This window comes from Dermacentor albipictus, chromosome 2, assembly GCF_038994185.2.
Source record: "Dermacentor albipictus isolate Rhodes 1998 colony chromosome 2, USDA_Dalb.pri_finalv2, whole genome shotgun sequence".
NCBI classification, from domain to species: domain Eukaryota; kingdom Metazoa; phylum Arthropoda; class Arachnida; order Ixodida; family Ixodidae; genus Dermacentor; species Dermacentor albipictus.
In genome coordinates, this window is record NC_091822.1 from 117576874 (window position 1) to 117601685 (window position 24812).

Here is a 24812-nt window from a genome sequence, read left to right on the forward strand (position 1 = left end):
GCAAATTCTGCTGCTTTGCGCTAGCCATCACAGCAGCACTGCAGGAGAAGGCCCACAAGGCGCAAACACAATGAACGAGAAAAGCAGCGAGACAACTCGCACTTGCACAACAAGTGCACAAGAGCCTCTGATTGGCTGTCTGAGCAAGTGCTATGGGCGGGCCGGGACCATTTGTTGCGGATCGCTGTGGACAGTTCACCTGACGCGGCACAGTCACGGCAGGGTGAGTGGGTAGGTGGAGCCGCGCCGCCAGGCTGAACCACTTATAGGATGTGTCTCCGGGTACCCCGCCGCGGCAAGGGAAAGCCAACTTATGGGGGCACTTGTGCACCGCTTGACATTTGATATATGAGGAATCGCTGCTTTGTTCAATGTAAACGTAATTTTTGCCACATATATTCATTTTAACTGTACCGTGTTCAGAAATAGTTCGACATGCAGGATAATTTGATGTAAATGGGTTCGATGTAGTCGGCTTCGACTGTAGCTCTGAAGGCCTGCCAGTACACTTATTAATAAATCATTTTAGTCCTTCTGAAGATTTTACATTTGCAGATAAAGAAATAACCCAAAAAGTAAGGGGAAATGTTGCGTTAAAAAGAATGAATACCAAAAGGTAAAGTTTTGCATTTACATGCGACTATTTTATAGAAACGACTAACTCAAGCTGTTATCATAACAGTAAGGAACCGTACCTCTTCTATGAAAGGTATGAGCACAACAGCTTCCCAATCATGCTGCTTCCCGTTCAAGTCTGTGTTGAATTCCTTTGGGTAGTAATCCAAGATGGGAGATGACTCATTCTCCATGAGATCCTGGAAACGAGAACACGAACGCAATATAAGCAACTTTTAAAATGATTTTCTTCACACAATTTGACACGACAAGTTTGACTTCACAGCTGCTTTTTATCTGGAACCACAGGTCTACAGCAAAAAATTTACACAGTCTAGCCTACATAATACAGTACAGTTACATTAATTTGACTCCGGTTACATTGCCTTTTTTTTTTAAATTCGATCCTGAAGGAAGGTTCTGGCTGTCGCCCATGGAGCCCAAACTTTCATTATTTCATAAAAGCTGCACTTCTTGTTGGGCTAGTTAGTAGCTGTTCATTATAAAATATAAAGATGCCAAATAAACGGACACACACAAGAAAAGAGAACGGGACAGGGCGTTATTTCAATCCTAAAGTTGACCTTCGCCGGATAATTCCTTGATGAGTGCAGCATGCAAGTGCCTGGCCCCTATGGTGACCCCAATAGTGACCCCTTTAGTGGTAGTGCCTGCCTCGGCAGTGCTTAGGGGACAAAGAATGCATTGAACACACGTAACCTCTTCTCTAATGCCTATTTCCAGCTTGCACTAGAAAAATTTTCACGCAGTAACCATAGCTCCCAATGCAGTATTATGGTATTTATTAGATTAATAACATGAGCGTTTTTGTTTTTTCAAGAAAATTGGGCCGAAAATTGCCTGCTACGAAACCAAGACCACCTTAACAACGTTTGTATGCGAAGCTGACTTTAGAAAACCTGCCACTATGGTGCAACACATATTAGACCCTCGCCCATTTTTTTTTTTGCTAAAAAATCAGGTGCGCCTAAATTTCTACCTTTTTTTTAAGGGGCTTTAATGTTATCTCTACGCTAGTTTTCTACTGTGGACACACAGAAAGTGGGCACAGGTTTGACTGAGGGGCATGTTGGAATCGAGCAAATACTGCCAAATGAATCAGAAGGGTGTTCGAAAGTTTTTTTTCTGCATCTCGTTTAATTCAACCCATCGCATATATCAGTCAATTTCACTGGCCCCGTCAGGGTCAAATAAATGGAAGTCGATTGTATAGATTGCATACAGGTAATTAATGCATTCACAATTTGCAACGGCAAGAAACATGTTTCTTACATACGAAGACACCAGAATACATGTGCCCTTGAACAAAGTGCAAAACAAGACAAGTTTTCTTAGAAAATCTGACAGCAAAGATGCAGAATGAGACATCTTCTGGGACTACAGACTCCGATTTTTCAGCACACTTAAAAACATCTATGGCCAAGCATACTTGAAAAGGCTGGTAGGAATGCTCATGTTAAATGGTTGCTTACCTGATATGCACCAGGGACGAGCTTCTTGCTGGCAGATGGCAGAATGGCCATGAGCTGTTGGAAGGGCAAGAAAGGCTTGCCCAGGTCAAATGACATGTCCAAGTTTTGAAAATCTTTGATGTCCGAGATGTAAGGAGAGTAGTGGTGTGGGTAGTACCTGTGAAAAGTGCATGAAGGCCAGTATGTCTCACTGATCTTTCTGTAAGCATTGCCCTGTGATTAACAATGCAATAATCATGACAACCCTTAAAGGGCCACTTACACTAAGAGCAAATACTAAGTCGATGTCGACCGTTTGAATACCATTCCAGAAACCTCCCAACACTCGTTTCGTGCCAAGAAAAAACTTCGCTTACAAGGAAATTGCATCTGAAGGGTCCGAATACCTTTATAGCAATTCAAGTCTCCCGCCGCCCAACCAGGGAGTGGCGACATTGCAAACACCATCGCCGCCGTTTGTTGCCAGCGGCGAGTAAAATGGTGCCGGACAAACGGCAGTACAGTTTTTTGCACAAAACTGTACTGTACTTTCTCCATGACTGCGGAAACATGCGGCCATGGAGAAACTGAGCTAAGACAAAGCAGTGGATTCACCGCTGCAGCTGCTCTTGGTCAAGCAGTGTGGATGGTTCAGTCGATCCTGCGACATCCCATGGAAGTGGAATTCTCTGCTACTTTCAGTTTGTGCGAGTTTCACGAGCCAGCAAAACCAGTGAAGCACTACACGATAACGAAACTACTGAAATATGAAAGCCAAGGTGGCACAGAGCCGAGTGAAAACAAAACTTTTTGACCGCCCGCGTTGTGTCAAGGGTAATGTCAAGTTCTTTTTTCTAAACATGAAATAAAACTGGACAAACAGCATTTTTATTCATCTTATAATGCAATACAATGGTGCTTTCATAACTAGTGGTTGAGCACTAGAGATAGAGTATTAGGCGCTACAATTTAAATGAGGAGTGCCTTTGCCATCGGGTAAGTACTTGAATATCCAGGGGGAGCCTAATCATGTCCTGCATTTACCTCAATTTCTTAATTACTGAGCCTCTGTTCACAATAATATTGACGCCTTAGAGATTCTTGTGCACTAATCTATCACTTTAGCTTGACTTAATATGTGCCTTTAGTGCCCCTTTAATAAAGTATTCACCAATTTCGAATAGAATAAGGGCAACACTTGACTTCCGTCAACCAAGAGAACAGACTGGCTTCAGCAAGGGATAGTCCACAAAGGATCATATCCATGTCATCAATCAAGTAATCAAGTAATCAAGAAATCTGCAGAGTACAATCAATTTCTCTAGGCCTGCTACAATAAACATAATGGTTTCAGCTTGACAGAAATGCGCTGCCTTACAAAAAACAAAGGATTTCAACCTGTTAAGGTTATCGAAGTTTTTAAGATGTGACTGGTGCATATGGAAGAATTAATTATAACAGGTTAACAACTATTTAGTAATTTCACAGGGTTTAAAATCCTAAAGCAACAGTGGGGTTATGTGAGGTGTTGTAGTGGAGGGCAGCAGAAAAAATTGTAACCCCTTGAGGTATTTTAATGTGTCGTTAACGAAAAGTATGAATGGGCATTTTTGCATTCTGCGCTTATTGAAATGCAGCCATGGCAGCTGGAAATCGAACCCATGACCTTGTGTTCAGCAGAACACCATAGCCATTAGGCCATTAAGGCAGGTTTCTTTTGATAACTGTATATATGATGAACATGTTCCATTTGTTCCATGTATAAGTAAATCTTACCCACGTTCGACGTCATTAAATGAAATGCAATATTCTCTGAAGCAGAAAACGACTTCGATCTTGAACTGAAGAGATGCTTCAACGTTTTGGAAAATACCGATTAGCCATGTGAAGTGCTGCACCTCAGTCACTGTGGCACTGTCAGCAAACAACACTCAGTGTGAGCTACAAGATGTGGTCCATGAGAAGTAAACTCCATTTAAAAGTAATGCCACAGCTTTTGGGAAGCCTACGATTTCCATGGCAAATAACAAGAGCTGAGGCTTCAATATGACAAAGAAATTAATGTATCACAACTTGCGTTCCAAAAATTTTTCCCCATTTCCAAGGGCCAGTGTGAGGGGGAAGGGTTTGACCTAACTCAGCGACGACTTATATGAAGACCACACAAGCAGCTATGGAAAAAAAAAAACAATATTAAAAGATAGAAAGGCAGCAGTGTGGATTAGACTGAAAACAAAAGGTAGCCAATATTCTAGTTGAAATACAGTCTAAGGAATGGAGTTGGACAGGCCTCGTAATACTTAGAACAGATACCATTGGTCTATGAAATTTACAGAATGAATACTAAGAGAAGGGAAGTACATTAGAGGATGGCAAAAAACTAGGTGGCGCAATGAAATTATAAATATGCAGGTACAGGACAGAGTCAGCTGGCGCTAGACAGGGGTAAAGAGAAATCGCTGGGAGAGGCCTTTATCCTGCAGTGGACATACAGCAGACTGATCGTGATAACATTAGTTTGTGTTATTGCAGCCCACGTTTCTTGCAAGAAGAACCCAATTACACGTGAACGAATATTTTCGAGCTCAGTTTCCAGTTCACATGCCAGCAGTTCCCATTCGCGTTTCACACAAAGAACTTCTTACCAGTTCCAAGACTGTACGCCATTGTAGTAATAGTGCAGGTTCCACTGAACAGCCCGGACGTAGCCATGTGCTTGTTCTTGCATAACTTCCCTGAAACAATGTAACAAGCCCTCTTGAGGTTAATACACAGTAGGACCACCACAGCCTTTCCAGATAAGGAGAAATAAGAGCTCACTTGTTGACATCCTTGTAGTCCAGCTTGTTGACGTAATAGTCCCGCTTGTGCTGCCGAAATTCCATCTCGACGAGACCCTCCTGTTCCTCATCACTGTCATAGTCGGGAATGTCCAGGTGGCTGAACTTCTCCAGCAGGCCTGACAAACAGCAAACCAAGCAATGTCAGACACCAACATTTAGCGTGTGGGAAAATATGTGTGGCCATGCCATGCAAGTTCAGAAAGGTAGTTTACAAAGCACAATTAACAGGAATCTTTAGCAATAAACCTCTGTATTAAGACATGAATGAGGTGCAGGAATTCCCTCCTGGGACAAATGGAGATATGGACAGAGAGATTGTTTTAAGATCTCTGTTGCATAAGTTGCAAAGTAGGGGCGTTCAAATAGTGAAATTTACTAATTGAATTGAATACAAATATCCAATGATGATGATGATGTTTGGTCTTTAAAGGTGCAAGGGCCAGATACGACCTAAGAGTGCCATGACATGTGATGATGCGCTGTCAATGACCTCTCAATGAAGTGGAAAATAGAGTGCTAATTGTAGGTGTTACAGGGCCGTAAGCAGGACTAAAGATCTGTTGCTATGAATGGCATTACACATATGGTTATTACAATAATGACAATGACTAGTGCGTGCTATGACAGAATACAAATATTAAAGAAGAAACGACCTTCAAAGACAAAAATTTAAAGTCTTGCTCTGTGTCTTCGTTAACCCGAGTCCCAGATATTTTCCGTCACTTCATTCCTTTTCAGCAACTCGATGCGGTTACACCAAAAGTTATAAATTAACCCCTTATAACATGAAGTACCATATATGATACACATACTTCATATAGCAGAACATAATCAAAAAGAATATCCTACATATTTACCTGGAACCAATGTCCACTCTAGCAAATGAATAAATTCTAACCTCGGGGTACGGAACTTCCATATAATGAAATTCTTGATATAATGAAGTACTTAACTTTTTATAATCTCTTGTCCATAGAACACCATGTAATTAGAATCTCAATAAAACGAAGTGTGTTTGTATGAGATTTCATTATAACAAAATTTTGCTTCCATAGCAAAGAAATGCTGAGACAATAAATGGAAACTTCCACAGACACAGATGGTCAAATGAGTGAATTACAAGTGTCTGTTTGCAAACACACCTCTCAAATAGCGCGACAAGAGCAACCATCAAAGTAAGGTTGCATCATGTTCCGTATAAAGTCAAAGTGCGATCACATCCTATTGCGCCCCGTGCTCTTTGTGCTTTAGGTGACAGTGAAAGTGTGCCAGGGTGGGAAAGAAAGATGGTGGCTTCACGCACGAGTGCCACCTCCCCACCCAAGCAAAGGAAAAGAGGGAAAACGGAACGAGCTCGCTATCAGCCCCGAGAATTAGGAGTGGCGCCCTCTCGCGAGTGACGTCACGGCCAGGACGCCGCTCGCTCCGGCTCGCTCGGCTGCCGCGCGCGCTCGTTCCCTTCGTGTATGCTTGGGGTACGGGTGGCTCGAGCCGTACGTATTGAAGAGTACGTCGGCTTCTTTCAGCTGCCATACTTTAACCACAGTTTCTTCTTCAAAAGCGTGTGAGTCGAGAAACTTTGCGGCTTGCATATCGCAAGCTAAGTAGCGTTAAAGGGGTCTACTAGGTATTGCAATGCATATATGCGCCGTGTCTATCGGTAAATTTTGACTAAAAAAAGAATATCTGCAAATTTAACGCGCGAAGTTGTGTATGATGCTTCGCTAAACATTTAACATTCCTTTAGTATTTAGCTATGAGAGGCATTGCATTTTACGTGGAAGAAAAATTTGGTAATTGGCGTCAACATGTTATCTGATTTTAGAAAGACACTGCCCAGCGAAGCTCTCATCATGATTCCTATTACTCTGGTGTGTTGTTCTATTCAAATATGGCCATTCATTAATGCGTAAAAAAATAGTTAGGCGCGCATTTCTTATGAAAAAGTTTGCTGCTATTTTCATCCCCCTCTGAAACAGGCCTCCAAAAAAAACGAATTGCTCATGGCTGCTAACACGACGGCGCGTCATGTAGAGTATTTACATAGTTAATTCACAAACACCATAGTAGCAATCACCTGAGAGAAAAGTTGTTAAGATCGAGAGCCACTCAATTGAAAGTGATGAAATGTTTCATAGTGGCCCTCAGTAGCCTTTATCGACAATATGGCACACCCCTGATCACGTAACGGTAGCAATCGACTGTCCGTATGGCGAGGCACGCTATGTTCGCGAAACCTATCAGTTCACTACAACTTCGAATTAAAACCATAAGGCATGTTTTTTACAGCGCCAACTGGAATGGCTAAAGTATTCTCGAGCTACTACACCGCAGCTTAGATTTCCTGTATACAAAAGGAAAATTCAAGCACCTTCTGTCTCACCATGTCTCGATCCAGCGTTATTCAATTATACAAACGGATAACTATTCGCTTCGTCGGTACATAAAAGAGAACCTTGCAGGCAAATTAAGTTCGCTCCAATCCAATCGCAAACATTCATAAAGAAAGCACCACAAGCCTTGCATATACTTTCACTTGATTTCTGACCCTCCACCGGGGGAATTTCGATATCTTCAATATGTCCCACACTACTAATCATTGACGCTTCGACTTCTTTCTGGCTGCAGCGATGCGGTCCAACAGGCATACTTCCCTAAAAAAATTGGGCCGAGCAGCCTGTGTCAGTTCGCCTAACAGATTCGTCATGTATATTCCTCAAGCAGCAAGCACCAGTAAATTTCTCAAGTGAGTTTGATTTGATTTAATAATTTCCATTTACACACACACATGTACAGAGGAGTGGTAAGTGGAGGTGGATGATGGAAAAAAGTCGCACAGACGTGGCTTGAGGTAACCTCACCCCCTTAGGTACAATATGGCTGAACACATCAAGTGCCATATAAATTACATTTATATAGTAGCCATAAAACACTGCAGTTATACAATATATGAAAGAACAGTGAAATATTTCCACAATAACAATGCAAAACACGCTGCGGCATTGAAATAAATAAATGATATGCACTAGGTAACATAGACAAAAAAAGAGGAACATAACATACATTATTAATCATTAACAAACGCGCTCTAAAGAGGTGAGTTGAACGTGTAGCACGGAAAAGGGAATATATATTGGTACATTCCTATTTGTACTTTGCAAATAGCTGTAAGCCTTCATTAACTTTACTTCAAGTTTCCGCCGCTTAAAAAAAATGAACACGTGAAGAACCGCCTACTGTTGACAAGCAGTTAAAGAAGCAAGTGAGGCGTGTAGAATATAAGCTCCAGTATTAGTTAAGTCCCCGTGCTACCGCCGAGCGTTTCTGTGAGGAAATGCAAAAATTCGATATTATACCATGAACTACTCGTCGTGAGCAAACCTGGTTTAGCGGAATAAAATCAACGTAACTGCTGTAGAAGTCATATATAGCCAGCTTTGTGACATACTTGTTGCACCGCGGCAGGTATGGTATCATAGCTGGATTCCTATAGGCTATGCTCTTGCGATTGTCTATCCGCGTATGAAAAACCCGCAATGGGCTGGTCTGCGTCGCTTCGGCTGGCACTGTAGCATTGCCTTCGAGAGCTGCATTGTTGTCTAAGAAATTAGCTCTTTGAATAAATGTTCGCAAAGGAAGACGTCGTAAAAATATATTTGAGACGACCACCATAAGTATACAAGCAGAGAGAACGAGGGCGAACAAACGAAAACACCGCAGAAAGCGCCCGGACAACGCCCGAACTGTAGCAGACGACAGGCGCGAGTCCGTGCCCTGACGTCACGCGAGCGGCGCTCGCAGCGCCGCTCGTGTTCGTTCTCGGGGCTAATAGTGTGATCAAGTGTGCGCGAGGAGCGGGGCAAGGAAGTGTTAATTTGGGCCGTGTCGCGGTTACTGGTGAGCGTCTCGGCAGTAGCTGCGCATGGCTGTAGGCGTGGCCGAGTGCATACGCAGCTGCGCTCCCTGCTTTAGAGTTAGTGTGTCACATGTGCAAACAGTGGGCGTGCCGAGACGGCATGGTATCATGTCAGCTGTCTTCCCACGCGTTTAGTATTGAAGGTTGCATAACCTCGAGTTTCAGTGACCCGTTGGTGCAAGAGACGGATGAAGCATTTGCTCCCCACTACTGGTGCTTTCCATGATAGCGTCGTCCCAGTGCGGGCGATGCGATCAGGCACGGGGGCAGAGAGCACACAAATGCGTGGCTGGCTGCGCTTAATTCGTATCGCCTATGTGAAGATATAGTCGATGTGGCACGAAACCACATCATCCGTCACCGACTCCCAAATTGACCAAAATTAATTGTTTTCTCATCCAAATTTGCTTTCTTTGATAGCCCAATAATTCGGAAAATTCTGTGGCTCCTTTCAGTGCAAGAAAAATCAATTGGCGACTACTTATTTTCATATAAGGTGGAATTTCAATACAACGAAATTACTATATAACGAAGCAAATTGCCGATTTTACCTACTTCACTATATCATAATTGAACTGTACATAGTGCCAGTAGCACTAAAAACAGATTTTGAGTTTTTTTCTGCTATGAAATGGATGGTGGCAGCATGTCACAGCATGCAAAAGTTTGTAAAGAAAAAGGTTATTTTCACAATTTATATTCTTCACATGGGAACAGAAAATACCAGACTGTTAGCTGTTTATTAGCCGACTGTAATATTTTTAATGAGAAATACATTAGGGTAGCTCTGTGAGACAACCATTAGTTCCTGTATCGCATATGATACCACAGCATAGTGGGTTGCTTCTTGGAGGCGAGAAGAGATTTGTTCCGCCACGAGAGAACACAAATAATGGCAAAATGTAATGTTTGTGCAGACTGTACTCTTTCTTAGCAGCATTATCAGTAATGAATAGGTTAGAAAACGCAAATTCATGCAGTGATTATGACAAAGATAGCCTGTTGCCTACTGCATTACGAGAGCAAATAACAATAGCAGTAACCAGTGACGCTTGCAGGAGGAGTACGCAAAGCAGGAAATTGCCTGGAATCACAATCTATAAATCATCCGGCCAAGATATTGAAGCTATCAATTATAGTTAAGGGACATGGTATAATTTAAAAGAAGCTTGTACCAGCTGGAAGTGTGATAAATGCACAAGACCTTTTAAATAAATTTTTTAAACTTTTTTTTTTTCAATGGTGGCGATATAGTCCAACCTTAATATATAGAACGTGGATATATTGAATTATTGCAAATATCGAACACTTTCTATATTACCTGGAAAATCGCACGCATTTATAATTTTTTATTTAGAACGGGGTTGGACGTAAAATGGATATATCGAACTCTGCCACCCTATACCACGTGCGCTCTATCGCCAGGCGGCGAGCTTTCCTGCAACATGCTCGAAGATAGTGATGGCGCGCGATGGGTGTTCCTGACTGCTGCGCACAATAGCTACCCACATCGATTACACCAAGCACACCATTTGAATGTAGTGGCGTACGCAAGCGGCGGCTTGGCTAGTTTAACAGCATCAACGACACATTGCATATGCCGCACTGACTTCTCCTCGATGTCTCGATGGCTCTGCACTTGCTGTAGCTCGTGAGGAATGGTGGTTTACTTCCACAAAGACACATGACAGCGCGCATTCACTGGGCTTACCGACTGACCTCACGGCAGACGCAACTCAATACTTTGTTACTGACAGTGTTTCAAAATGCTTCGATTGACGTATGTAGTGATCGCAGTGGAAGTAGCGGCCAAATGAAGACGCCGCTGAGGTTGATTCTGCAAGCACCGATTCTGCCCCACTCCCAACTTCAACTGAGGCTGCAGCTGCTTCGGCCCTTCTACGCCGCTACTGTGGTGCAATAGAAGGCACCAGCCTATCGCTTGTGGATAGTTAAGACTTTGCTGAGGACCCTGTGGTTAAGCATGCAGCTGCCAATAAGAAGCAGGCTACACTGCTGCAGTACTTTCAGCCAAAGAAATAAATACTTGGTGTGAAGCTTCAAGTGGGTATTTCCTGCGCCACACGTGCTTCATTGATTGATTTGTACAAGTCCTTTATGTGTTTTTACGTGATCTTATATATCGAATTCTATATCAAACTGTTTCGCGGTCACCATGCTGTTCAATATATCGAGGCTCGACTATAGTTAGCAAGCTTTCTGCCATTCATATGTTTTTATGCATGGCCATAAAACGTACCCGTATTGCCAGCTGTATCACGTATGATATGCGAGAATGTTAGCTCATAAAATCACAACCAAGCGTTTCTTTAGAAAAGTGAGGTTTGTTTAGCATTCCTGGCTTAAACAAAGGCTTGTGTAATTTTTTAGAAGTGTGTGAATGCCAAACAGTAGATTTCAAATCAAATCAGGAAAAAGAAGCTGAATATCAAATATTAGAAAAATTTTCACAAAACTTACCGTATTTACTCAATTCTAACACGCCCTCGATCGTAACCCAGACCCGTTTTCCGTGACCAAACAAGAGGGGGGAAAAAAACGCTCTTGATTGTAGTGCACACCCGTTTGCTGTGACTTAAAAAAGAAAAGTCCTTTACAGTACCGCACACCTAATTCTTTCATACAGAAACACAACTTTCTCTCATTTGGAAAAACAACGATTTACTATCAATACACTAAAGTTACCATAAATAGAAAAAGTCACAGTTTCACCCAAACGGCGAAGCAATGATTGCGATAGCAAATTAGCAGACAGCTATATGAAAAGTTAGGATAGTACGGTAGTTTTATCGGCCGTATAAACTTTTACACACTCGCACACTAACTAAATTATTAAACATGGCGTCACGCGTGCACAAGCAAACATGAACACGTCTCACTCAGTGACCGAGGAAACTCTTATCAAGACGCTGGAGTGATGAAGTGCTGTAGCAGGAGCGAGCGAATTGACCTTTGTGCAACCTCTCGCTTCAACGTGAACTAAGCGACGAGAACGCAGCGCAATGCGCCTAGATGCGTAGACTCTGTCTCCATCGCTGATCGACTTCGAGATGGGGGCCACGCGGCCGCGCCACATGCAGAAGCTACGAGAGTATAACGCCTCTTCTGTTTGTGCCAGTCCCGCATGCAAGTTTCGGGAACTTCGAACGCCCGTGATACGGCCCGATTTCAGTCCGCCTCCGCACACATGATCACTTTCTGTTTAATTGTGGCGTCGTGTGTCTTCGCAGTCGGCGTTTCCATGCTCACAGAGCAAACACAGGAAACGGGAAGATGGACGGTGTACTAACCTAAGCACACATACTACAGCACATGGAGGCAGCTAGGCTCAGAGTGCGTGAGAGGTGGCCATGTTAAAATGCCAATGGTGATATGGTAATACGGATTTAGGGTCGCACTCGATTCCAATGTGGACGCAATTTTAGGACCCGTTTTATCGGAGAAAAGTGCGCGTTAGATTTGAGTAAATATGGTAATGATTTCAAATTTTGGGCAGCAAAATAGTAGTGCATATGCTCAGGAGTCTCCTAGAATCGCATAACAAGAATGCTGCAAGCCATCAGTAACTTAGGTACATAGAAATCAAGGTATACAGCATGGTCTGCTTTAGTTAAAGCACCACATTAGTATGCCAGCACTGATTTACAGCTCAGTTCCAGTATACGAAGGTCTGGAAAATACTTTTTTTTCTGCGAATTGTGGCGTTCGGGGGCTGTGTGTATGATGCCCACATTGGGTTGACATCAGGGAACGCTCGCAGTCACAATCCACTGCAGCGTCAGACGGGGCGGCCCAAGATGGGCCAAAAACGAAGTGAAACACTCGCTTCGGAAGCATCGAGCATGCGGCGCATGCAACATGTTGCACTGTGTGGGTCTCTACACCGAATATATAGAATATTAGAAAAATAGAATAGTAGTAGATATTCGATTGGCAAATCAAATTATTCATACATTCACCACTCGATTCGGCGATATTCAATATTAGTACACCTCTACTAACTTTTTTTGCAAGGAAATAAATATTCATGTACTACCAGTAGGGGGTTAAATTGAGGTTTAACATTCCCAAACTGAGCAGAGAGTTATGATGGTGCAGAGCTCCAGATTAATGTTGACCAGCTGGAGTTCTTTAATACGTACCTAAATCTAAGTACATGAGCATTTTTACATTTACCCTCTGTTGAAATGGGGCGGAGGCGTCTGCGAATCAAACCTGCGCCCTAAAGCACAGCAGCGGAATATGAAAGTTCTGAAGAAATGTCGCTCTCCCTTTTGGCTGCTTGAGACGCTCGAGAAACAGTGTGAGCTATTAAATGCACCTGTGAACACTAGAGCACTCGGCGCATGCCAGCAGCATGATCACTGTGTCATCTAGAATGGCACTTAGCAGCACATTTGTGGTTTTGATGGCCAGCTTCCAAAAAAACTTTCACACCGCTTCTCTTCCAAACTATTTCCCACAATAATGCTGAAAATGAGTGTGAACCAGGCGAGAGGGGAGAGGGAATTACAAGTTGTATACGCTACAGCCATTAATTCTACGTGCTCTAAAAACAATCCTGGTCTCTCTTTGAAAGTAACTGTCGTGCATGCAACTAAACAGCCATAGCATTAGCCATGAATGCCATCTGGCCACCATCACTGAAAACCCTGCCTTGCAGCCTTGTGCAACAGCCACCCACTCCCTTAATTTTTTTCACCCAGCTACATAAGGAATGTTTCACGCTCAGAAAACAACTATGCCAATGGCACACACTAGGGTGCACAGGTCGCATTCTCTGAATTTCACACTTACGCTTTTCGTCTGGATCCTTGGTCTTCTCCTTGTCAGGTGGTGGTGAACCGTTCTGCTGCACTATGCCATTTGGTGCTTCAGCATAGGCTCTCTTCGATGCTAAGAACTTCTGGTCGGCTTGAATGTCGGTGAATTTTTCGTAGTCAAACTGGAATGGATCAATACACCTCGTTAATCAGTAACTAAAAAAACAGTATGAGGAAGAGAAAAGAAAATACAGTAGGCAGACAGGTAAGCATACCTGAGACAGCCTGGTGAGAAATTTTTCAAACCTTTCCAAATTTAGCTTTCCATACTCATTGATGTAACCTGCAGGCAAAACAATGGGTAGAACAACTCATAAATGTTCTTAGCACTGGTACTTCTGTGTCTGTTATGATTATTAAAGAAAAGCACAAGAGAAAGATATTAAGGGGGAAAAATAAGTGCTCATTAGGTGCCACTAAGGTGTTATGTTTATGACCGACTACTAATTGAATGAAACTGCAAAATAATATGTACAAATTACATGTAAACTGACAAATTACACACAGGCCAAATGTGCCAAACATTGAGCTTGGCCATCCCTAACAATAAAATTTGGAGGACGCTTAAGCTTCACCTTTAAGAGTGGAATGTGACAGCATTTAAAGATCCCCGACTGCTTCTCACGCGTCCCGGCAACTGAAGTGCATGTAACCGCTATGTTTACTAGGAAACGTTGACCGCGAATGCTATGCACAAAGGTGAGCGCCAGCTGGAGGTATTGCAAGGAACCAGGCATGCCACTCTGTGGCCCCCAAGACGCCCATCACGCCGGCACGCGCAAATGGCGGACGTCACGACCAGTCTGTGAACGCCGCAGCCGGTGAAGGTTTTTTTTTCTTTAGTTTTCGTGTAACAGAACTATGTTTTCTCGTACAGTAAAATTACAATCCAAGACCTATCATGCCTGCAGGTGGTGTGTAAGTCATAGTTTACAATTTTTCCACGTATTTTAACTTGAGAAATTGAATTAGTTCAATAATTTCCTTGTGTCACATGGAGGGCCTGGGTATGGATGGTTCGAACATTTTTTAGCCGAAACAACATTCGATGCCAGACGCCAATGCGGGATTGCGATGGGGGACGCCGATGCCGGATTTTTTGCGACATGGGCTCCTTAACGCTATAACGTTAAAAGGAGAAAGAAACATGAGAAGCAGCAGCAGCTTCTTTCAACAGCACCAACTGTCCTTTCACCGAAATTAAATTGGACTGGATATGTGTAACCCTGTATCACTTCACTTGGGCTGCGTTGACACTGTGTCCCACTTCATAGAAATATAGACTATGATGGTTCTTGATTCAATTCTATCATTTACAAACCTATGAAAAAAAAGAAAAGAAGAAGAGACGAAAGAAACATTGCATTTTGTTGCAGCTTCCTTGCCCAAAGGATGTGGATGCAACTACATCACTGGACAAGCTACAAGCCAAGCCAATCATGGTGCCCAGGCGCTGGGAAAAATGAGGCAACACAGGTTGGTCACAAGCACCGTTTCCAAATGCGATAAGTGATGCAGCCCATTTCTAGTGCATCACATCCATGTAAACGGTGGTAATATACTATGAAGGTGAACTGCATTAATACAACAGGAGGGGGTAGTTCTTGACAAGGAAACTAATCTCACGTGGTGCATGTAAATCCTGGCATATCACTCTTAGCAAGAGGGAGGAAAAGCGGGATGGCTGCTGCTGTGCACTCTCTTCCCCTCGAAGGCGAAACGTAAAAACCGGCTTGTTCCACATGTAGGAAAATGCACCACACGTAAATGCTGTCACGCAAGTATTAGCCCGTTTCACTGAGAAATGCGATGTGTTGCTGTCTCATTCATGTAAGCTCGGCTACAGAGTAAGGCGACCACAATGTTGCTCAAGTGCCACAGGCCTGTCAAGATTCATACCTTTCAACACCTTTCATGTCGTGTCAACACCTTTCATAACCAACACACATGGTACAGCCCTTCCAAGGGGGGGGACATGGCTTTAAAAATCAACTTCCTTATTTCTTTATAGATTTTGATGAAAATTGGCACAAATGTTTAGAATGTCTCCCTGATGCTTCCATAAAAGTGTCAGAATGATATCTCGAGAACATTCTATTGAATTTTATTGAGAATTTTTCTTCTTCGAACTTTCTGGAGAGCCTAGGGAACTAACTATAACAATGTGATAGAAGGATTGTCAAGTATTGACTGCATAGCTATATGCATGCTGAAGGTCGTGACATTCTTGCTTTCTCTTTTTCTGGAGTGCCATTTTTTATGTTACTTTCGCATCAAGCACACTTTCGGGGTAGACGAATTGCCATATCGTAAACTTACAAAGGGTCAAGATAAGAAAGTGAGAATGTCACGACCTGCACTGTAGCCCAATGAACATGACAAAAAAAAAAAAAACTGAGCCAAGATATGTTAAAGGGTAACAAAGAAATCAGCTCCAGAAACTGAGCAGAAAGGCAAAAAAAAAAAAAAATTGAGAAAACGGCTCTCAAAGTTTCACTTTCTCTTCAGTTCTCTAAAAGGCACCAAATTTGTAGTCTTTCGGGTGTTTTGTGATGTAGGACTTCTGCTACATGTGGCCTCTGGTCTGGTGTGCCTTCACTCCCCCCCCCCCTTTTTTTGTATGGCATTCTTTGCTGCTGCTCTACAAAGAGCACGGTGCCTGGGTTTCAAACCAAGGTGCAGAACTCTGTGTGGGCATGAATATAGTTCCAGTGTGTTGGGATGCGCGACTCTCACACATCCCCTGATATGTTGTTTTCCCACATGGCTCCCATCTCCTGTAATCTGGCTTCGCCACGTGGCTTGGTGCCAGCGGCAGTCGGTCTGGTTGAAACGCATTACGAGAAATGGCGCGGGTGTGGCTCTGCCAACACCACTTAATGGCGGGGTTACTTGGGCGCAGAAAGCAGAAGTCTCTTCCTCTCTGGCTCGGCGTCGGCAAGCAATGCGGACGTTCTGCACGTGTGCCGATCCATGCTTCTGCGAGACCGTCTCGCGAGGCCTACTCCGGAATGGATGAACACGATAGTTCGAACGTGGCGCCATTCGCGTGACCGTATGTGCAAACGATCAGGTGTCGGTGTCCAGCACGTAGCGAACATATCCGTTGTCCGGTTGTGGTGAGTCGGACTTCCGCGATTTGTCGCATGCCCATCGGCATGTTTTGTGGATAGCAACTCGGCTAGCAGGCATTGATCTATGAAAGGTGCACTAAATGCCCTTATGATTGTTTGCCCTACTGTGTTGTCGTTCCTTTGTCCCACGAGCACAGGTGAGGATCCCACAAGTGTTGCACCTGCAGACTGCCTGATAGTAGTCTCCAGTACAATCTGTAAGGCATCTCTTTCTTTTGGTAGAATAGACCACGTTACTGAAAGAAAGTTCCGAGTGTCAGTAGCCTTCTAAGTCATGTTCACCTGACAATGGCTGTGGAACTTAGGATCAGAGAGCCAGTGATAGATATGCAGCTGCTAGGTGCTTTCCAGAATTGTACTTTTGTATGATGCCTTGATCACTTCTGCAGCTGGGTGTGTGTGTGCCAGCCCAAGGTGCCTAGTGAACAGAGCTCATGATGAGGTTCTCTTTATGAAGGGGTGGTATGATAGATATTGTTACGAGCTATCATGACAATATGATAATAGAGTGAACGTACAATATGCTTGGTTGAAGATCTGAGGTACCGATGCGCGAAATGCCTAGCCACAGATACAAGGAGTCTACACTCGATGTGCTTAGTCACACAGTTCGAGGTGCCGACGCGCAAAATCCATAGCCATGCATTCCAAGGTGCTGACACACCAAATGCCTAGGCGCGGGCTCGAGGAGTCAGCACTCAATGAGCTTATTCACGCAGCCCGAGGTGCCGACGCGCGAAATGCCTAGGCGCGAGCTTGAGGAGTCGACACTCAATGCGCTTATTCGCGCAGGCCGAGGTGCCGACGCGTGAAATGCCTAGACACAGGCTCGAGGAGTCGACACTTGATGCACTTAGTCGCGCAGTCGGAGGTGCCAATGCACAAAATACTTAGGCGAGGGTCCAAGATGTCCACACGCGATGTGCTTGATTGAAGAGTCGGAGACTCCTGTGTGCGAAATGCTTAGCCGCAGTGTGAGGATTGCGTGCGCGATGTGCTTGGTGACAAATTCCGGAACACCGAGTGCTGAAAGGCCCCAACACATGTCCGAGGATTTCGCGTGAGAACCTTGGTCGCGAAGTTCGTGTTGCCGATGCCCGGAATGCTTAGCCGAGGATCTGAGACGTCCACAATCATGGGGATTGGCCATGCTACTGCGATGTCTGCGTAGTGCCAGCTTTGACGTGTCAATATTATGGTGAGTGGAGACTTCCAGGCTCGAGAGGTGCAATGAGCCGAGCAGACGACCTGAGCGCCAGGCCAATGGCGAACCACGCTAGAGTCACGTGGCAGGTGAGGCCAATTGTAGACTCCGGCACGACCTTCAATCATTTGCTTTTTGTGTGCTTGTTTCTGTATGGAGGAGCTAGCTGAAGCGGCAAATTTGAAGACAGAGAAATGCGCTTTACAAAGAGACCAAGATGGCGGAAGTGCTCGGTTGCGCCGTTCCAGAGATACTGTGGCTTGAAAAACACTGTTCTTGCTTGATTTCCGCGCAATTTTTCGCCACCTTGGCTGATAAAACAAATCTTTTAGAGCACTTCTACATGGTTCATAGGTATGTTTCGATTCATATATAAAAAGAATTATAGAAATTGAAAATGTGATTTTTAAAAAATCAATTTTTTGGCCATTTTTCGTTATGCGAAAGCCACGTGCCCCCTTAATTTGAGGTTGAGCACTAACCTTCCAGTGTTGGCATCACATCAATGTAGGCCTGGTAGAGAACTGGTAGTGCATTGTGAGCAATGTGGAGGTTGGGCAAGTGTGGAAGAAAGTCATTGCCCACTAGGAAGCACATCAGCACCCAGTCGTCAATGATGTTGTCCACATTGAACTCGAATGGGACTGTCTCCTGCAAAACGAAAGATGAGATAGTGGTGGCGAAGGACTCATTTTAGCCAACAGAAAACGTATCCAATCCATCTTGACTCTAACGTGCCCACCGAGAAAAATGGGCTGCTTACCTTTAAGGCTTGAAACTCAAGCTCCAAGTATTCTCGAAGCAGTGACAAATGGAGAAGGTGAAATGTGATCTCTTCAGGAACATTGAGCCTGTGAAATCAAGAAGTCAAAGAGGAAATGTAAAAAAGAAGACAAGAGCTTGTGTCATGCATGGCATGGAATTAGATCAATGATATAAACAAGATGTCATTGTCTGCGAACATACTGAGACTATCTTTGCATAATTATTTCGGAAACAACTAAAAGTACATCTGAATATAGAAAAAATGACAAACACAAAAAAACAAAAGCATGCACATAGTGCAAGAAGAGCAGCTTCATCCATATGCGTGCCAGACAAACTTGGAAATGAACCCGTTAGGACCTTAGAAGTGAATATGCACAACTTTTCATTTGCTAACTCAGTCCTCTTAAAGAATCTTAGGACAAAGCACTGAAACAAAATTAATGCTAATAGTGAATATCAAGCGATGATGGCCACAAGGAAAAACTCTGCAATTTCTTGCTGCAACCAAACCTAGCACACCATGGGGAACTCTTTGGTCTCAACTAAAATGCAAATGTGCTGAGGGGAAACAAAAAATAAAGCTGACCTCAGTTAGAAAGCTTGCCACCAGTTTGCTGAAGCCTGCTGTCCTAACTAGTAATTTTTTACCCAGTTTGCATAGCGAGAATGAGTGCAAATCCCAGTATTAAAAAGAAAAAACTTACTTTGCAGTCTATGCAAAGAAAGAGATGCAACTATGACAATAAGGCAATGTCAGTTGGCCACAAAAGTTTACATCACACAGGTTCTACACAAAAAATTAAATTTGTGCACCGATAAAGGCTAACTGCTACAAAATTTTGGACAGCCTAAAAAGCCTACTTAATGATGGCGTAGGTAAAGAGCCTCCATGAAAAATTTTGACTTTTGAAATATGAGTGAAAGCATCATGAAAAGCTAGCAAAATAGTCGTTCCTTATACGGAAAACAGGAATGGGGGGGGGTGGGGGGGCTAATGACGAAAAAAATGTTGTGGTGATTTCGTGGCAGACGGGAGAAAAGCATTAGCACTACGTCGCACCTCTTCGAGATCCTCGATCCACGATTTAAACTGCATTCACCACATCACAATGTGTTGTTCAGGAGCTCACTCGACACACATCCTGCCTCTTCAATGAGTGAAGTGCAACTCACCGTAGTACAAAGTAGCCCACCGTCAGTTGTGCTACAGACACACACACACACACATGCATCTACCACATGACCTACCTCTACCACGTGACAGGCTTTCCACACTTCACATACACCTTTCTCCACTTTAAAACTCACAAGGCTAATGCAATAAAATGAAACGCACTGCCATTATTACTATTAGCGGCTCAACATGACCTCCAAGAAAGGCGGGCACCATGCTGGAACTTATGTCATAGCGACAACCACCAGGTGCATGCACTGTCTACTTAGGTACTGTTTACTGACTACTAACAAGAAAAGTATACAATACAATTACCAGCCCTGTGGCTTTGCCACAATTGCTTCAGTGGTATTTACTAGTCATCCATATACAAATTTAGGCAGAGTGAAATATCATTGCAGTTGTCCTTTGAGGCATGGTGAGCTAATTAGATCGCTATGTACACTGCAATCTTTTTCACAAATACAGTGTACCATAAACTTTTGTGGTCAACAGTAGCTACTGCGTCACAGGGTGCACATAAAGATCAATTCCCAGCCAAGCATAATAAATTGAAAACCAAGTAAATAATAATAATAAATCATAATAATAATTAATGGACAAAAGTAGTCGTGAACATGCACTAAATAACACAGAACACTACAAAGAGGAACAAAAACTAACCTCTTTTGACTCTGCCTCTTGCCATACACAATCTCCTCTCGAAGCAGCGCAAAGTGTGGTTCATGAGAACATATGCCTAGCATAATCTGCAAAGGAATGTCAACCACATGAAAAAAGAAGAGAAGGAGTACGGACCTGTTGCTAACGAACAAAGCCTAACGCCTATGCTTGGACATCTACAGTTTTCGTCAGAACTTTCAAACCCACTCTTCAAGTGGTATGATTTGTTTCTGGGCCGTGTGGCAAGGCTCTTTCCCATAACCCACTTAAGAGTCTACAGCTTATACTCTGTTTGATAATTATCAGGCAACACTGCAGAAGCTTCACAAGTAGTGTGATCACAGAAGGCCCACTCTAGGTGTTTTGCAGCGCAGTTGTTTTTGACCTGCGATGCTTTCAGTGGAACAATTACTTCAAATACAGTTGACTTTCATTAATTCAACTTTACAGGCCTGCCGAAATTGATCAACTTATTCCGGCAGATCGAACTAGACAAGATGCAGAAAAAAATGTCATAACACACTAATGATTCATTTGCTAGAATTTGCCTGATTCTAACATGCCTCCGAATCAAACGGGCACCCACCTTCTGCGTGTCCAAAGCTAACAACTATCATAGAAGTGACATTAAAGCTCCTTAACAAAGTAGAAGTTTTTTTTTCCAAGAAAAACACATGTTCCACAATTGCAGCTAGTTTCCTAAAGCCAGCTTCACCGTATGGTTTTTAAAGGGCCCCCTCACCAGGCCTGACGATCTTTAGCTGACAAGCACGGTGCATACATACAATGCGAGCTAATGATCGTCTCTGCAAAGTATTACACCACTACACGCCGCAGAGAGAGCCGAAATTTCAAACCAAATGCCATGTGCCCTTGTCCTTGCAGGCCCTGCAGTCCCAGCTGGAGAGTTGACATCAGTTGCACAAGTGCAACTACGTAAACGGCAGTGCTGTGATGTCACTCACAATGACATGTGACTTCAAGAATTATTCGAGGCAACATCAGTTATTTGTTTGATCTGGTGCTTCAGTATACGAATTAATGTTTAGAGAAATAAATAATCAAACATGCAAACTGAATGCCTGCATGTCTTTGTTTAACTTCGTACATAGCAAGAGAGATGTACTTCCGTTTCGTCTGCTTGTTCCTACGTCATGCAGTCACGCATGTAGAGAACGAAACTATGTTATTTTCTAATGTGTTCCGGCAGGCTATCATGCTCTTTCATCTACTCGCATCTACCTCATTGTTCATATGGCACTGACTTACTGTATTTGCATGATTATACTGCGGCGCCGATTGTAACACGCAGTTACATTACCGCGCAAACATCCGAAAAATAACTTGGTGTCGATTCTACTGCGCACATCAAGTAATGGAACCCGAGTCAATGCATACCATGTTCACACAATATTATGAGACATACAAATTCACACAGACACACACACAGCTGAATCTTAGGGGCTAGTGATTACCTCAGTCCGACGACACCCCGTTTTCGCTGCCTATCGACCAGAGAAAGTCATCTTTAGTTCCATTTAATGCATCAGAAATGGCACATTTCTGCAGGCTTGCACAACCATCGTCTATGGGAGGGCATTCCTCCCGAAGCAGCACAAAGTGTGGTTCATGACAACATACGCCTAACATAATCTGCAAAGGAATCTCCCACTACAGGAGGGCCCTGTTAATGCAAGCTTCGCCGCAGTACACATGCGTCATGTGGTAAAACATACAAGCCGGCCCGCTTGCCCACGGTAAATAAAATCAGATCTGCAGTACTTTCCATGCAACAATTACATCACATTTTGCAACGTAAAAGTATGAGGCTTAATGTTACATCTAATTACGTGATGCTTACCTAAACCTCTCTTTTATGTGCATGTGCGATGCACATAAAAGATTGCTATTGGCCCACACAGATGAAATACGTGTGGGCCAATAACAATGGATAACATTGACACGAAGCACTGTGGTGCAGGTAAATGAATAACATTATAGTTTATTTGAGAAACATCATGCGCATTTATACGTCCTCCAATGTAGCTATTGCTTGGTTTCCTTCTAACTAAATCCTTCTGCTTTGGGGTTTACGCTTCAAAGCTGTCCCATTTAAATCACATATTCATACATAAGCATCCAAAGTTGGCAGGTACGTGAACTATTAAAGCAGCTACAACTATGTCTCTGCTATAGGGCAGTGAAATGGCAATGGAATCAGCACACATTCAAATCTCCCTAAATCCATACACTGCGACAACAGCATGAGCAATGCACAAGTATGCTAAGTTAATAACAAACTTTCTTACCAAGTCAGCATCAAGCCCATACAAACAGTGCCTTGTGTTTGGGTCATAACCAGGCTGGGACCGTTCAGTTCGGATAAAATCCATCACCTTGTGTTCCCCTTCACCTGGCGTCTATTCCAAAACACAGGAAAGAAATGGTTTGTCTCGTAAACAAAAGAACTCGCCATGCTATGCTCAACAATACTGTTCTACTAATTCACACTTACAGCAAACTGAGGGACTAATATTCATCAGCACAGTGTACATACAGTCAAACTGCATTGTAGCATGCACAGATATACCAAATTAACTGCTATACAAAACCTTTGCTGAAATATTATGTGACATGCGATTCACATGCACTCAGGACTTCTTTATAATAAACCTGCACAAGCGCATAGTGAATATACATCCAACTTTTACGCCTGAGAAAAGCCCGAAGTATCTGGGGTGCCCTCATATACACTGAATCTGAAAAAGGGACAATGTTTGAAAATGCGACCCTTTAAAGCAGAGGTTCCCAAACCAGGTTCCGCAAATAGCATTTTAGGATTTCACAAGTGGCCAAAATGGATCTGACCCAATCGCCCCTTTGGCATATCTGTACATGAGAGTTTGAGTCTAACAATTAAAATGACCCCATTTGCATCAGGAGTTGTACGGGGGGGTAGGGGTTCCACAGCAGGCAGGGTTTTTCCAAGGCAAAGAAGTTAGGGAATCCCTGCTTCAGAGCATGGCCAACTCTTTGATGCGCAGCAAACGATGTGCAAGTCAACCTTTACACTAGTGTCATCAATTAGCCAAAATTAACTTGTGGCAACAAACCTGGTGGCCCGAGAGGTAAACCTTGACACCTTGCCACAGAGGGTCGGTGGAAACCTTTGTGGCCACAAACTGCTGCAGCTGATCCTGCAGCCGTGCCATAAATTCAGTGCCTGCATTGAAATGCATGTTGTGGTAGTGTTACTCTTTGTATCAAGCCTTAAGTGTCAACCACAAGGCTACACACTGGGTCTTTATGATGAATGTCTTGAAAATAATGTCTACATACAAACATGCATATAATTGTACAGTAAGCCACAGAAGTCTACGAGACACAGGTTCTACAACAAATGTGAATTTCTTCTCATTAAAGCACAGCGCTCTTAATTTGATGGATTACTGTGCAGGTTGCAAAAGCTAATACGAATTGAAACTTTGAGGCTATAAGCCCAGGACTTGTGGGAATTTAGTTATTTCGCAAATCCTGTGACCTGCAAAATTTTTGTGGCCAACTGCACACACCCGCATACACGGGTGTGTACACATCTAAAGCAAGCTTAAGAGTGTAGCACTTCGCAGACAACCTTCAATCACAATGAAAGCAGTACTGTGCCATGAGAGCTCTTTCGCACTATGGGCATGCTGAAATCTTGTGTATCCCGCCGTGTTCCCTGCACGACTCTCACATTTCCTGGATTCCGGCTTCCTCGCATAGCACATGCGGCTGAGGTAGTCAGTGTTGTTAGCTATGCAGTACGACGAGAGATGGAGCGAGTGTTCCAATGATAGTATCCCGTAAATGGCATGGATATTAGGGTGCAAGAGACAATTGCTTCCTCCCTTTGGCTTGAGAATGGTGTTGTGCGCGGACCAACAGCGTGCTTGTGGGTGTGCTTCACAAGATTGACCTGCCGAGGGTCTCCCTATCACTCGAATGCACTTCTGTTTGTGAGACTGCACCTGTGAATGACTTAGGCGCCGGTATCCTTGCATGGTGAATCGAACCTCTACTCTAGCAGTGTGTTCCATGCGTTGTATTTCGGCGAATGGTAATCTTGTATAAAGTTTGCAATAAATGCCCTTAATTTGTTTGCACAACTGTCTCTGCTGTTATTCCATTGTTGCCAAG

The 24812-nt window shown here is 43.4% G+C and overlaps 1 protein-coding gene across 1 annotated transcript in view; it reads right to left on the reverse strand.

The window, feature by feature from the left end:
* The window catches only part of pcm (5'-3' exoribonuclease pacman), a 99861-nt gene that overhangs the window by 66899 nt on the left and 8150 nt on the right, over positions 1-24812 (reverse strand). The window contains exons 5-15 of the mRNA XM_070533898.1: positions 23747-23856; positions 22943-23053; positions 20634-20719; positions 18792-18879; positions 18511-18679; positions 13906-13973; positions 13665-13812; positions 4908-5046; positions 4733-4822; positions 2109-2265; positions 696-815 (exon numbers count right to left, since the gene is read on the reverse strand). Coding sequence (XP_070389999.1) covers positions 696-815; positions 2109-2265; positions 4733-4822; positions 4908-5046; positions 13665-13812; positions 13906-13973; positions 18511-18679; positions 18792-18879; positions 20634-20719; positions 22943-23053; positions 23747-23856 — 1286 coding nt within the window. The remainder of the gene's footprint in view (positions 1-695; positions 816-2108; positions 2266-4732; positions 4823-4907; positions 5047-13664; positions 13813-13905; positions 13974-18510; positions 18680-18791; positions 18880-20633; positions 20720-22942; positions 23054-23746; positions 23857-24812) is intronic.